We start from the raw sequence: 15,749 nt of genomic DNA on the forward strand, positions 1-15,749 counted from the left end.
GAAAAACATTGCTAATCTGTATTTGACTCTCTTAGTTTCATTTACGGTTTTTGTACGTGATATGTATGCAGTGTTGTTTATTTTTTCAATGTAGTTATCAGTGTTCTAATGGTTATTTATGAAATGTTCTGTACTCGCCATCGATGTGTTTGGCTGATGCGACGTATTCGATGGTAGCTGATGTATGTATTCTGGCTGGATATCTGGCTGGATATCTTGATTAATATTACCCGCGGTTGCGTTTTCTTGTTTGCATTCTTGTTTTCGATTTATATTGTGTGTAATAAGGTTGATGCACTCACTTGAAACCCCCCCCCCCATGTAATGAATAAATAAAAAAAAAAAACTCTCCCTACCCCGAATTGTGTGTGTCGAGCCTACCTTGCGAATTAATTTTTTATCTCGTCTTTCAACATAACCTTCAGGCGCCACACAGTACATATAATTTTTAATGTACATATCTCTTTCATGATTGATTGTACTAGACATTATAAGTAAATGTATTTTGTGCATCGTTTGATTTCTTGTGTGTACTACGCAAGATTGACACAGGCAAGTTACGTTACATTTTTCTCTACAGCACTAACTAAACCTTATTTTCACATCGCAGTTTTTTTACACCAGCTTAATCCTGTCAGCACACAGTTTTGTGGGCAAAAAAAGCTAAATTGCGTGTAGATATTGTCAAATAATTGCAACGAACGCGAAGAGCACGCGCGACGCAAGGGAAACTAACCGCCGTGCGCGAGTGACTGGCCACGGTAAAGGAGGCGTGACGTGTAAACCAAAATACAACAGCGAAAAAGAAAAACTTCCACACACAGGGGGTCGCAAACCTTATATACCAAGCATCGAAGCGCAAAAAAAAAAAAATCAGTGCGTATTTTAAACATACACACGGCATATTAAATGTGATTGAATTAGGCAACTTGGGGCATGTTCCCGGCGCCATACATTTACGTCTTCGACCTTCGACGAGTTAACGGCTATTGGTTATAAAGATATGCAGATGGGACACCGATAAAAAAATCCTCATCAAGGCAAAGCACTTGGAAGCGCGCCGCGAGTAACACTTTATGAACGCAAGCGTAGCTGAGTCTCAGCTCGTGTGACACAATATGGCGGCGCCAGCGGGGTTGTCTCCACCCTGGACGGCGGCGCTGAGCATCGAGGCACCCTAACGCTTTCACGGAGAGCGAACGCACGGCGGAGAGAAAACGCGACGTCTTCCGTCAAGCGAAAGGTCGTGGGGAGATGGGAGGGAGGCGACGTTTAGCTGCGGCACGAAATGCTTAACTTGCGACCGGGCGCAAGGGAAATTGGCGACTTAATCTCCTTCGCGAAAGGAGGAAAGTGGGAAGGCAGCGCGGGAAGGAGGAGGTGCGGCTTCTACTCTGCCAGCAACTGCCGACTTGTACTTTGCGCGGTCGCGCGCACCATATCTTGAAATCGATCTCCACACGGCTCTTGCCTTTGTATGCGCTGTGCTTTTGCCACTCAGCTTCCGTTGAAGCGATAGACCGCACGAACCTTCGCTCGCTGCAGCTAACGCGCTTGCTCACGCCAGCGTTTTGACAGTGGTTGCCTGCGGTTATCGAGTGTGATCTATGCATATTTGCTTGTGCGCGCCGACACCATGCTTGTTAATTCAGTTAGTAAGCGATTGTGTGCAAGTATATGCAGCCGATAAAACTGCTATCCTTACTCCGTATAGTATTAGATTTGCAATCACAATTGATGCATCGCATTTCGGGCGAAACTGCGGCTTTTTTGTGCAAACGATACAATGCAAAACCGACAAATGGGAAGTATGCTCCTATACCCGTACACAGGTTTAGAATGTCTCAACCCTTCGAAGTTGTGGGAGTAGATTTTGCAGGCCCACTTTACGTAAAAGAAAGGGAGCTTGAGTCTGGCACCACTAAGTCTTTTGATTTTGCTTTTCAATTGCGCAAGTAAGAGAGTGGTGCACCTTGAACTGACTAGTGGCCCGTCAACAACGGTCTTCCTCTATCTATCTATGCTCATAACGCCCTGGCATTCAAAAGAGGATCACAGGTCTTGCAAGACTTCTGGAGCGTTATGAATGACTCACCGTTTGCCAGTTTCCTTGCTTCCCGTCGCATCGAATGGAAGTTCATTGTACCGAGTGCACCATGGTGTGGAAGTTGGTGGGAGAGATTGATACGGTCAATGAAGTCGGCACTATGCAACTCACTTGGAAAACACGCTCGATAGCGAAGCACTAACATTACTGGTGGAAGTGGTGGCTGTAATTCTAGACCACTGACCTATACGTACACGGACGCAAGAGAGCTTGCTCCGATCTGTCCAGCAAATTGTTTAGTCGGAAAATCTTTGTTGGGTAAACCGGGGTATGGCGGCGAGGAACACCAGAGCCAAATTTTGCAGACAAGCCAAGGAGACCTCATTAAAAAACTACGATACCCGAACAAGCTTCTCAAACACTTGTGGCTTCATTGGAAGAAAGAGAATCTACTCGAACTTCGTTTGCATCATTACCCAACATCGACAAATAAAGGTTTGAAGGTGGACGGCATAGTGATCACCGAGGAACCCAATGCCTCACGATGCGTCTGGCCACTTGGAAGAATAACTGAGGTCTATTCTGGACGTGACGGATTGGTACGAGCCTGCCGAGTTCAGACTCAGGACGGGAAGTTAACAAAGCCCGTGCAGAAACTGTACCCACTAGAGATGACATAGTTTCTGCAGGCCGGGAGAACCTATAAAAAAGTCAGTTTCGCCTGAAAGGCAGAGCATCGATTGCGATAGCAAATTAGTAGACAGCTATGCAAAGTAAGGATAGTAGTTTTATCAGCCGTATAAAGTTGTAAATATTCACTAACTAAATAAAGAAGCACAGTGTCACGCATGCACCAGTAAACATAACACATTTCGCTCTATGACTGCGGAAGCTGTTTAAAACGATTGAGAAAGTGCGCCAGTAGTAGCGGGCCAATTGACCTTCGTGCTGTCTCGCTTAAACGCGAACTGAACGTCGAAAGCACAGCGCATACGAAGTTACCGGCACTCGGCGCATGCACTTTTGCACTTTGTACCCATAGCGGATCGCTTTCAAGATACGGGGCTGCTCAGAAATTTTTTCCTTGTCACCTGACAGCCTGTGCAGTAGCTTGTGCCAGTTGACATGATTGTGCAACATGGTGCCACCCACTTCGATCCGAATTCATCCTGGCTACTTGTCCTTCTCTACAAGAAATGAATGCTACAAAATCAACCTTTATTCAGTCTCGTCTCATGCCGAGGCCAAAGTATTAGTGCTGTTTTATTATTAATGGCATTTATCAATGACTGTGAGGAAGGCCTTTTCACTATCGTTAGTTTCCTCCTGGGCTAAAGCGCAGTATATGATGACAGTATATGTTAAATAGAGATCTAATACCCGTGTCACACGGGCGTTTGGAAGGCCTTCCAACCGATAGTCAGTTGACTCAAAGGTCAAGTTCGAGCTGCTACACGAGCGGTTTCGAAGGCCGTAGAGTCTATCGAGTCAACAGAGCACTCCACAACTCTATCGAAATCTCGATGGTCTTTGAGCAACGGAAGTTGAAACAGCGAGAACATGCCCTCTCGTTCACAGTGTGCTCGTACTCATTGTTAGAAGGAACAAATCAAACCAAAATGCTCCAAAAATACTATATATGAGTGTTATTAATTATTCAATAAAGTATTTTCGCCACTTGATATGTGCGAACTGCACATACTCTCGACAACAGCGACGTGCTTGTGTTCGTACACTCTCCCTCTACTGCATGTGCTGCCGGCCATAGACTCGGCCGGCGAGTGCGCTCTGCAGCGGGTGTCACTAAGCGTTCCCATGTGGCAGCCTGCGAATGACACTAGCTGCGAAGTGCACTCGCTCAAAGTGCACTTTACTTTGCCCGTGTGGCACGGGTATTACTCACTCTGGTATCCACCCACGCAGGAACTCACTGGAGCTTGCCCACCTATATTCACAAGCAGGTTTGCTACCTAAGGCCACAGGCACTAACCCATTTCAGGTTCTTGCCCACTCGCATTCAAGTACACTCACACAGCGACACTTCCTCTCACTTTCACTGGCAAGTTCATACTCTCGCCCACTTACTTTTTCTTTATTTACAATATCTGCATACCCATTAAGGCATTACAACAAAGGGGTATAACAAAATATACAAAATATGAAGTGAGAAAAAACGGCATGCATAATATAATAACAAAACAAATACAGGTCAACATGATAAATGTGATAGCTATACATAATATGGATCGATCAAGGAACAGCAAAATTGCGTCTCAGAATTAATATCAATACCTCCCTAGGGTAGTTTGTTCGACATAGTATTTGTAAGAGGGCAAAATCACTTTTTAGGAACCAAAGTGCACCATTTTATTTCACAAATTTTTTGAACATGATAAATTCTCCAAAATGTGGAGAAGATAGGTATGCATCCGCACAGATTGGTTCGAGTAAATTCTATATAGGAGTTCAAGCTTATCCAGCTTGGATCCCATTCGAGCTAGCCTTTTAGGGACGCGATACCAACGTAAGAGCCATGGTTGTTCAAAACGAAGCAGGAGGCACGATTCTGAACACATTGCAACATTTGGCATGCTTTGTTAAATTGGGGATCCCAGCCCTCACATGCATACTCTATGATCGACCTCACATGTTGAAGTATAAAATTTCGTTAATTTTTGGTCGTGCCTTCTCAAAATTTTGATTTAACAAATTTAATGTTCAGAGGGCTTTAGAAGAAACGCACTGTACCAGTTTTGGTCAGGTAAGATCTGATGCGCCAAGGTATTCTTCAGGTCTACTCCACAAGAAATATCAATAGGTCATTTGATGACATTTAGCAGGGTTCAGTGACAGTCCACGTTTTGCACCATTACTGTGTACAATTCAAGTCACTTAGAAGATACGACTCATCCCTTATGTTATTAACACTATGATACACCACACAGCCATCAGCATACTTTACAGGTTAATCCTTCAACTATATAACATGAGGAAAACCAGGGGCCCAAGAACGGACCCCTGCGGAACACCGGAAGTGACAAAAGGATTGGGAACCATTCACCAATATATGTTGTCTGCGATCATGAAGATAAATTCTTATGCACTCAAGTATGGTGTCATGTAAACAAAAAAAAGATAGTTTGTGAAACAGTAATGCATGCGGGACCACATCAAAGGCCTTCTCCCAAGTGTATGCATGTTCTGTCCAAGAACATGCCCTACACTTGTTAATCTCGGTCAAAGTTGGAGATGAGGTCATGACTAAATTCTAGGAGCTGCGTTGTATAAGATAGACCAGATCAAAACCTATGCTTACAGATTGTGAAGTAGCTACAGTTAAGCCTGGATATACCGAAATTGACAAATTCCCGAAAAACTTCGTTATAAAGAGGATTTCGTTATATGCAGGTTCGGCACGAAAATTCGAAAAAGAAACACTTACCGTGTTTACTTAATTCTAAAGCGTCCTCAATTGTAATGCGCACCCGTTTTCGTCGAAGCACTCATCCTTGGAATGTCACACCAAGTACTGGATGCGTGGACGCGTGTCGTTTCGCACAAGCGCGAGGCATCGGAAATGAAGAGCGAGCGTCGCGATGGCGTCGTAACGTTGTTTAGTATTACAGTAGAACCCCGCTGTTACGTACCCGGGTGCTGCGTTTTCCCGGCTGTTACGTCGTTTTCGGGCGGTCCTGGCACAGCTCCCATAGAACCCAATGCATTGGTAACCTTGCTGTTGCGTCGCAACTGTGGGACCGTTCCCGCATCATACGTTGCGAACTGCCACCCTGCACCGGCCCGAGCGGCCGTTTTGACCTTTCATGTCGCTTGGCTTGGTGGCTTGAAGATGGCATTGGCCGCCCTAAGTGCCGGGGGCGACAACTATGACGTATTTTCGGTTTCCGCAAGCAAAAATATGGCCCTTGAGATCCGTATTTGCTATCTAAAGATGGTGTCTATGATGCATTGTGGCCCTAAAATTTGTTTTGGCTCATAGATGTTCCGTATAAAGTCCAAGGGCGATAACGCAGTCGCCGCGCGCCGTATGCTGTATGTGCGAGTGAAAACATGCGAGGGGAGCCGACAACTGCGTCTAAATCTCGCGCGCGCAAGAAAAGCAGGGAGGAAGCGCGCCTTCTGTTGCGCTCGAGGCACCGGCGAGGGAGCGAAGGGCAAGGGATAGCGGGCGGCGTTGTGCTCTGGCATCAGCTGCGTAGTGCGCGGCAGCGCGGGGTCGTGCGGGCCGTATCTTGAAAGCGATTTACGTTGGGGGCAGAGCCTACGCAGTGTAGGTGCGTCGGCGGCTCATAGCTTTGTGGGTGCTGTGTGTTCTCTGCGCTCAGTTTGCGTTGAAGCGATAGACAACAGCACGAAGGTCACTTCGCTCGCTTCTGCAGCGGCGCTTCCACACCAGCGTTTGACAGCACGTGTCCGCGCTCATCGAGTGTGATGTGTTACAGCGTCTGCCAGCACGTCGGCAACATCAACTGGAAAAGGAGAGTGCCAGCTTGGCGGGCTAGGACAGCTGCAGCAAGCGGCAGGATCAGGTTTGAATGAAGGGAGAGGTAAGGTCACGCCCGCGGCGTCAAGATCGCCGGGTCGAGGGATGCAAGCCCGCCTCGCACACGCTCGCTCGCACGCACACGTGCGCTAGCTTCGCATTCCGTCGCGGCGGTGAATGTGCTTCCGGTTGCTGCTCGTGCAAAAATGACAAAATTTGGGGCGAAATCTCTAGATTGTCGGCGGGGAAAATTCGTTATTTCGAGGGGGTCTCCCGCTGACACTTCGTTACGTAGAGGTCTCAAATATACATGTGCTTCTATGGAGTAACGGCGGGGAATAGAAAAACTTCGTTATATCCAGGAATTCGTTATATGCAGGTTCGTTATAAGCAGGTTTAACTGTATTACATTCTCAATGCCTGATGACAGCGCTATGAAGTGCTCTAGGACTTTACAGCAAATGCTCGTCAGGGATGTAGGTCTGTAATTCAAAGGGAAATTTCTGGCGCCACCTTTATGAACAGGGGTTACATTGGCTAGTTTCCAGTCTTGCGGCAGAGAACCACAGTTGAGTGATTTATCAAATAACAGCACTCAAAATATGCGATAGCATCACGGCAGGCATGCAACACGCTGGTTGGTATTCCGTAATGCCTGCCAGCAGAATGAGCTTTAACGTCCTTCAGTAACTCTAAAACCCCGTTGTACGTGATTAGTAGGAGACTCATAGGTTCGAAAACCACTGTAGAGGGAGCGGGAAGACTTCCTAGCTTTTGTACTTATGTCCACCCACTGACAGTTCCTGCGCACACATTCACCTGTGAAATGAGCATGGGAGAGTACGCTGACCTACGACTATTAGTATGGACACAGCACTCAATGCCAGCCAGGTTGGGAGATATAGGATCATATTTCACAATAGGCTGCCACAATTTACTGTGTGTCCTGGCATCTTGCATTAGTACAACTTGGTTTGTTGAACCACTGTGTGCATTTCCTCACACAAGCTTACTGGTTCTAAAGGACACTGCTTGTGGATATGCAGACAAGTTCACTCAAGATCACACGGAGTCAATCTCACATGTACTTCTGTGTACAAAAAAAGTACATGGAACTGCATGCAATTCAGACTTAAAACTCACTCATGCAAGCTCCAGTTCACTGGGACTCACTCACACACACTCACGCACGCACAGGTAAACATGAACAGATCTCACTCGACAACCGCAAACACTTGCTGTCACAACACTGGCATGATGAAGAGCAAAAACAAAGGCGACCGAATGCTTCTTCAACCTCGCTTCAACACATCTCCCAGAAAAAATGTCGCAGTTTCGCCCAAAAGGCTAAGCATCGACTGCGATAGCAAATTAGACAATTATACAAACTAAGGATAATAGCTTCCTTGGCCGTATAAACTTGTAAACATTCCCTTACTAACTAAATTAACAAGTACGGTGTCACACGTGCACAGGTAAACATGAATACATCTCGCTCGATGACCGCAGAAACTCGCTGTCAAAAGGCTGGAGTGAGGAGGTGCGACAGCAGCAGCGAGCGAATTGACCTTTGTGTTGTCTCTGGCTTCAAACATGAACTAAACGTCGAAATCACAGCGTGTATGACGCTACTGGTCCTAGTTGCACTTTGTCCACATGGCAGATCACTGGATAAGAACCTTACACATTGAGAAAAGGTGACTCATACTATGCTGGTTTGCTTGAAACACTTCACTTGGGACAACTTCATTCCTGGGGAAAAAGAAACCAATTAAAAAGGAAGCAATGGAGCAGACCACTGACACTGCTTCCAAGTTGCAGATCACTTTCAAGAGGCGCGTAAGCAGCTGCTTCTGGAGTAGAACCCCCCTCGCCTCGCCTCCCTTCCCATCAGTTTGTTGAGCTTCTGGGTGCCTCTTCGTGCATGGGCATTATGTTGCCCGCAGCAAGTGCTGGCTGCGGCAATGGTCACAGTGCATCCACTATTCCGCACATGATGCGGTCTTGGCTAAGGCAGTGTCCCTGCATGGACACTGAGCCCTGGCTTGGGCAGGCCGCAATGGTGGCTTCGCTTGGCTGCTGCCAGGCTGCAAGGGACTCTGGCTCGGGAAGCATGGTCAGGGTATTCTGGAGAATTTCACGCACCTGCACAAAACAGAGCCATCGAAAAGCCGTCAAATTTCATTCCCTTCACCGAGCAGCCAGGCTTTTTGCGAGCACAACAAACAGCCCACTGAACTTAGGCTACCCCTTCAAATAAGTATAACTTGCAAAACAATGGCAGCAACAGGCATGTCATCGTTAGTTTTGAGTTTTCATTTTTGCATTTGCAAAATAGATTTCATATAACCTTTGCATACTTGTAGGTGAATATGTAGCGCCCACCGACGCTGCAACGCGGGGCGCTTTGGTCGGCGCTCCCAACCGGTGCCTAGCGCCGACTATCAAGGAAGAAAACAATAAAGAAGCGCAGCGCGTGCTCGAAGCGCAAGCTCAGCACGTGCAGTGTTGTTCCAGGAGCTTGAGACACTGGTCGTCGCAGCCTCCGCTCGGCTCGGTGCCTTCCGAGTAGGAACGTCGGCGCGGCTTGTTCGGCGCCGTCACGTTAATTCCTACAATGGTGACCCGGACGTGATCGGCCACGGCGCTCACCAAGCCACGGCACTCACCGGCAACGGCGCTCACCGGCCACGGTACGAGCACGCCGGCCACGGTGCGAGCACGCCGGCCACGTGGAGCGGTGACACGTCAGCTACTCTCACTCCTCGGATCATGGCCCTGCGCCTAGCGCTGACTGGCCTGACCCTGGCCCTAATGGTTCAAGCGACATTTACGAGGACCAGTTCCGGCTCGGGGACGCCGGCAGCCCTACGGCCCACGGCCCCTCACAATGCGGACCGTCAGTGGGCTCTGCTCGAGGGAACGTTCCACCGGGCGCCCGTGCAGCAGCTAAGCCTCACTAGTCCTACCAATGATCCGGCGCCGTGTTCGATATTGGAAAGCTGCAGCGCCGTAAGTCACCGCAGCCGTGACCTCGTCGTTGAGTGTCCGCCTCGGCTGCGGGAGGTTGCGGGTTCAAAACCAGGCGGCCACCGGTTACCCACCGGAATACAAATCGAGCACAAGCGACCCTCGGCCAGACGCCCGGCTTTTTTCAGGGGTGCTCGCTTGGGAGAAGCTCCGCTTAACCCGCCGTCCCCCTCGGGGGATTACTTTCGAACAACCCTTCAGCCTGCAAAGGTGGTTACATACAACCCGGCCTGCGCGGCTATAACTCGAGTGATGCATCGATGCGCAGCTCACTGCGCGCGCATTCCCACACACTGGTAACACCCTCCCAGGGGCCCACAGCTCTCACGCCTGTACAAGTACTACGCCACAATCACCTGGACCGTAAACGACCGTCTCCTGGAGAACTTCATCAACCGCCCTACCCTAAGCACCGTGAAGAACTACGTCCCCGTTAAGGTCTCCAAGATCGCCATCAACCAGCTGGAGAGGCTTACCTCCGACAACGGCAAGTTGGTCTTTCAATGCACGGCCCTATCGATGCGCAAGTCACCAAGGCAACCATTGCGCTTGGTTCCATCTTTGAGGACACCTGCACGAGCAACGCCCAGTGCGAGCCTCGCGGGGCCTCGTGCAGCGAGGGCCGCTACCTCTACAAGCCATCCGAGCCCGTGAGCCTCAAGGCCAAGCACCTGACCTGCCGGGCCGCCGCCGGCCTCGGCTACCACTGCGACTGTGCTCTCGAGTTTGTCCGCTCGCTGAAGGGCAAGACCTGCGACAAGCTACAGACCACCGCCGGAAACGTATCGGACAGCCCTGCAAGGCCAACAGCGAATGCCAGAGTCGCTTGCCTCAAGGACGTCTGCGCGTGCGCCAGCAACAGGCACACCTAAGATGCAGGCTAGAGTACAAGGATCCAACTTAGCTTCTCTCACTTCCTTCATCGACGTTCCGTCTGGGTGGGGGGCCCTGTAGCGCCCACCGACGCTGCAACGCGGGGCGCTTTGGTCGGCGCTCCCAACCGGTGCCTAGCGCCGAGTCTCAAGGAAGAAAACAATAAAGAAGCGCCGCACGTGCTCGAAGCGCAAGCTCGGCACGCGCAGTGTTGTTCCAGGAGCTTGAGACACTGGTCGCCGCAGCCTCCGCTCGGCTCGGTGCCTTCTGAGTAGGAACGACGGCACGGCTCGTTCGCCGCCATCACGTTAATTCCTACAAATAAGTGAAAAGGAAGAAGAAATGCCACACACTGAAGCACGTGAGCTTACCTCCAGCTTTACTGGGCATTCATGTGTGAGAACCCAATTTGAAAATGTAATTCTTACCAGTACCACTCCTGAGAATGTAGAAATTCCACTCTGGTTGCACATATCTAACAAAATGTAACCAAAGTTGGAATTTAGCAATTGGAAACTCCAGGATCAGTTACTTGTGCAGGAAACACTGTCCAGAAAACAAACGTGGCTACGACATCCAGGTTCATGACGGCTCTTTCGCTTGGTGCTGTGCTCAAGTTTCTCGCTTGTGGCATAGAATGGTCTTGGATGTCGAGCCTCAGATGTTGGATTCCCGTCTAATAGCTCCTCCGAAAATGTTAAAAGTGCCCTTGCTGCCAATTACCTTATTTTGATCGGCCTCAAGGATGTCAGCGATGAAACCTTGGAAATAGTCGAGCTGTGCATGCAAATGCCCAGCCTGCCTACCGAGTTGCATCAGCCTTCTTTTTTTTAAGAGCCTCTCAAGTGAGCCCCCAAAAGGTGCAATCACTTGTTAGAGGTGTTGCTCCACTGCTACAGATACGATACTTGACTGTTTTTGACCTTCATATAAGCAACTCTGCACTGTGACTCATGTTGCAGTATATCACATAGCATCCCACAATTTATAGGCAGTAGAATCTGCCATGCCTTCAGAAGCTAAATACAGATATCATGCACTGATAGAATGTGGCAAAAAACTGGTTCTTGGAAAAACTGTCTTTGGATAAAAACAAACGAGTTTCATTTGTAAGTTGGGGTACACCTTCTCATAGTAGTTAGCTGACACATATGATAAGGTAGCCTGCCTTTGATGACTGCTGCTTGTTCGTGCTCACAGTACGCAGTGTTCGAGGTAGGGTGCAGGCTTGGGAACACAGCAGACACCAGACGCCCGGAGGAATTCTCAAACCCCATTGAAATGTCAGAAGTAAATAACAACCAATCAGACCAAGTTGCATTTCTTCCAACAGGTTTCCAAAATTTAGCGAGGTGTTTCCTTTGAGCAGTGTCACTTTTATTAGTGTAAATGCATGACTTGGAAATTAATCGAACCAGTTGTAATAGAATTTAGCTGTGTACCCAAAGTCGGAAAGCACGCTAGCGGCGCTGTGGCCAGGTCGAATGCTCCAAGCCTGAAACTAGAGTTTTTTGCAGTTGCTTGTAAATTTCTTGCAAGCAAATAAACTGACAACTCGCCATGCTGAATGAGAAAACAGCATCCTCTGCTTACAACACTAAATTAAAGCATGCTATGAAAACGATGTCGCCTCGCCGCATAACATGTGTCAGGATCAACTTCAGAACCTATCGAGCTAATTATTCTTCCTGCTACCGGTGCCTGTGGACGAAAGTACATTAGTGACAATATTCCTGCTGCTTAAGGCATTAGTAAAACTAATGCAGGGACAGGAAACTAAACTAACAAAACCAAATAAAGCTTAAGCCTGCATCACTAATTTACTAAAGCACCCACCTAAACAATGTACACTCTAAAGCAACATATCTAAAATATATACAAAGAAAGCAACGGTCTGTTGTCCCAAGTGAAGTGTGTTGAACAAACCAGCATAGTATCAGTCACCTTTTCTTAATGTGTAAGATTCTTATCCATGTCTGCCTCCGATGCGCGTTGTCTGCTTCTTTAGGGAAACAATGAAGTCATATATTGCCGTCTTTCCACTGTGATGACACGCCCATAATGGTACACAGCAAAATTCTTTCAACACCCGTTTTTTTTTTTTCTTTTTCAGGCTTGTACGTGGGGGCATCACGACAATTTGAGAACGGGGCAATGTTGCAGCGCACACTGTAATGTGAGAACCTGAGGCTGAACCTAGATTGGCTGGTTCTTGGCATGGCCGCTAGGAGGCGAGCATTTAGTTGGAGTCGCAAATAGAGTCCCGTCAAGTAGGTCTCACTTTACTGTGTTTGTCGTTTGATTATACCCAAAGGAAACTACACGGTTCAGTAAGCACAGCCATGTAGCAAGCTCACTTGCAAAATCAGTTTCTGCTTTATGCTTGCAGCTACAGGGACTGAACCTTTTCTTCTGAAACTTGGACAATTGCACAGATGCCCTCCATGTATTTTAGTTTTTTTTTTATTCTGACTGCTAACATTTTGCTGCGTAGATGGTTAAGTGTTCTGTTTCTGCACTCCCAATTTCTTGTGTTGCACCATTACTTACTGCTTCACAAAAATTATACGACCTTTCCCGGACAAAAAGTGCAGTTGTTTCATGCTTTCAACTGCTTGTCCTGCAATAACAGGTCAATACCCATCCCAACTTCACCCACTGCAGTAACCCTGTGGCACTGGCATAGCCAAGGGCGGGGGGGGTGTTGGGGGGTCGAACTCCCTCCCCCCCCCTTCTGAAATTTTCTGACGAAACCCCCTTCGCCACTTTCCCACAGAACAGGAAGTTTCAGGCGGTGGGATCCGAAAGAACGACATGAATGAAAGGGGAAGCTTGAATGTTAACACAAGGCGAGAGCTAGTGGTAGTCCGAAGGGCTGGGGTTGTCATAGGGGCGACACCCTCTCTCAGCACAGAACATTGCGGCCCCACTCATGACGCGCCTCTACCTCATTACGGATCGTGTTAACCATAACTGCTGAGGGAGGACCAGCGCTAAAAATTACACACAGTAAAGATGGGACGAGCGTATGCATGAAACTTGGGGGCATTGTTGCTCTCCACCAGGCCTTTGTGTCGTCTAAGAGCTTCTCATTTCTGGTACTTGACCGAATCGTCAACCACGCTGCGCCGAAGAAAAGCATTCCAAAAATATTGAGACAAGCTTGACTAGAAAATGCATAATAAGCACCCCCCTCCCTTTTTTTTTTCTTTCCCTTGTCTCTGACTTTCATTATGTTCATGAACTTGAAAACAGTTTGCTCTTAGTCTATAGTTTATACACACTCTTAAGAATAAAAAAAGGGCAAGAAACCGGATAAGAAAGACTTACAGAACGCTGATTTGCACGCGGCAAAATATATGAAGAACGGAGGTGCTGGGCCATGGAAGCTAAGAAACTGCCACAACAAACAGGTGGGAGGGCTGGTAGGTGAATGGCCTCGAAGTTCACGCAGAAACAGAATTACAGGAATGCTAGGGGCCGCCGTGCCATTCAACAATCCAGTGAATGTTGAAGAGTGCGACAGTGACTAACGGACAAGAACTTTAAAAAGGGGAGTGGGGTGAAGACTGGGGTGATGTGTTCGAGGAGGGGGGGGGGGGAGGTCGCGCATGAAAGGCGTCAAGAACGAAGTTGGCGGATAATTAGACAATTATGGCGCAACTGTGACTTTTTTTTCTTGTGGTCCCTTGAAAAACGTATCAACGGGGTTTTACTATCTGTGTACGTTTTCTTCTTGCCCAAATCGCCAACGATCGCCTTCTGGAAGGCGTAAAAGTGCGTGCACATGATCTCATGAATGTTTTCGCACGCCACTGAACGCCTCAACATGTCGAGTGCAGGGAGCGTTTTGGGCATTGTGGCTGCTGCCGCGATCGTCGCTGCTGCAGCAGTCCGTCTTCTTTCTTGCTGGTCAAAGGTCAAAGCATCACCTAGGCTGGGATGTGGTCCGGTCCGCTCGACAGGGGAACCAATCAGAGATTGCACAGCTGCATGACGTAGCCGGTTGCACAGCAACAATGGATCCCGCCAAGATCACGCTGTGCCAGCTTGTCTGTGCCGTTCGCTCCGCTGGCTCGGCCGCCGCCGCCGCCGCTGTTGCTCACGCGTTCGTATGATCCGCAGCGGTGTGGCAATGCGTTCGCAACAGCCCAATGTTTTTCGTACTAAGACCAATGTATTTCGGTCGGGAAATGTTACGAATTTGTATCACACCGAAATTCATACCAGCCGTGATAGTATCACCGGGGTTTTACTGTAGTTGAAAGTAGTGCTAGTCTGCGTCCCTTACAACGTCTTTGTGTTGTATTCTTGCGCAGTAGATTTCCTCGCAGTTTGTCAATATCCAGAGACGAAACTTGCAGTTTGGTGCAGAGTCAACCAAAATATTATTAGCAGCCATACGGCATTCTTAGAGCCATGAAATTGCCTCGCCAACGAAAGTGGGGGAAAGGTGACAAATTGAATAGCAGCAACTTCGTTCACAGATGCCATGTCTGTGACATTGTGCGCATTATGTTCGAAAAATGGAGTGGGACCCCGTACAGCGTCCGAAAGTTCAGTCACCGTTTTACATTGCTTGGCACCAGCACAATTGCTCACTGCCACCTGAAAAGCAGCGCTGTCCTAAGCAACCCACATGTGGCGGACAATCCAGGGGTGCTATTCTGGGCATTGCGATATTGCCAAATTCTGTAAAGGCAGCATTTTCAGCCAACCAGACGTGCCCAGAGGGCCTCTCTGATTGGCTCAAAATGCCGCCATTTCCAAATTTGGCAATATGGCGAATATTGACAACGTTCAGAATTGCACCCCAGGCTAAAATGAAGATGCCTGGCTTGTCCACCATGTCCTCCCCGCGGAGCTGCTGGTCCACACCATGCCGCGTTTGATGGTGTGAACTTAGTTCCGTTTTTGAAAGTCTGAGCAGCCGTTTCGGTGCAGGGTGGGCGCACAGCTAGATTTCTCATATTTTGATGAAATGCAGCAGGATCTAGCAGGGTACGCCTCTTGGTGCAGTTCAGCGCAATTGGCTCAGCGGCAGCATCACTGCACTAGGCGCCGCCACAATCGCTGCCGTGTATGAAGCCCTCCTACATGCACTGCCACTGTGCATTTCATGCGTCTTTCTTCTCCTGACTTAGGACACTGTTAGTGCTGCATCAATGCAGTTACAACGCATGACAACCAGCGCTGTTGTGCAGGTGCACCAAGCAACCAGTCTCCAGTCTTCCAAGTCTACTGTGCAATGTGTGAAAGGCTTCGCTGTGTTTGATTGTGCCACTGGTACTTCTGAAG

General features: G+C 48.4%; 1 protein-coding gene across 3 annotated transcripts in view; it reads right to left on the bottom strand.

Moving 5' to 3' along the window:
* Nucleotides 1-4,098: 4,098 nt before the first annotated feature.
* Nucleotides 4,099-15,749, bottom strand: part of LOC119450826 (mediator of RNA polymerase II transcription subunit 7) — a 38,765-nt gene continuing 27,114 nt past the window's right edge. For all 3 annotated transcript variants that reach the window (XM_049666259.1, XM_049666260.1, XM_037714321.2), the window contains exon 5: nt 4,099-8,693. In XM_049666259.1, coding sequence (XP_049522216.1) covers nt 8,517-8,693 — 177 coding nt within the window. In that variant the 3' untranslated portion in view covers nt 4,099-8,516. The remainder of the gene's footprint in view (nt 8,694-15,749) is intronic.

Source organism: Dermacentor silvarum, chromosome 4 (assembly GCF_013339745.2).
Source record: "Dermacentor silvarum isolate Dsil-2018 chromosome 4, BIME_Dsil_1.4, whole genome shotgun sequence".
Taxonomy (NCBI): domain Eukaryota; kingdom Metazoa; phylum Arthropoda; class Arachnida; order Ixodida; family Ixodidae; genus Dermacentor; species Dermacentor silvarum.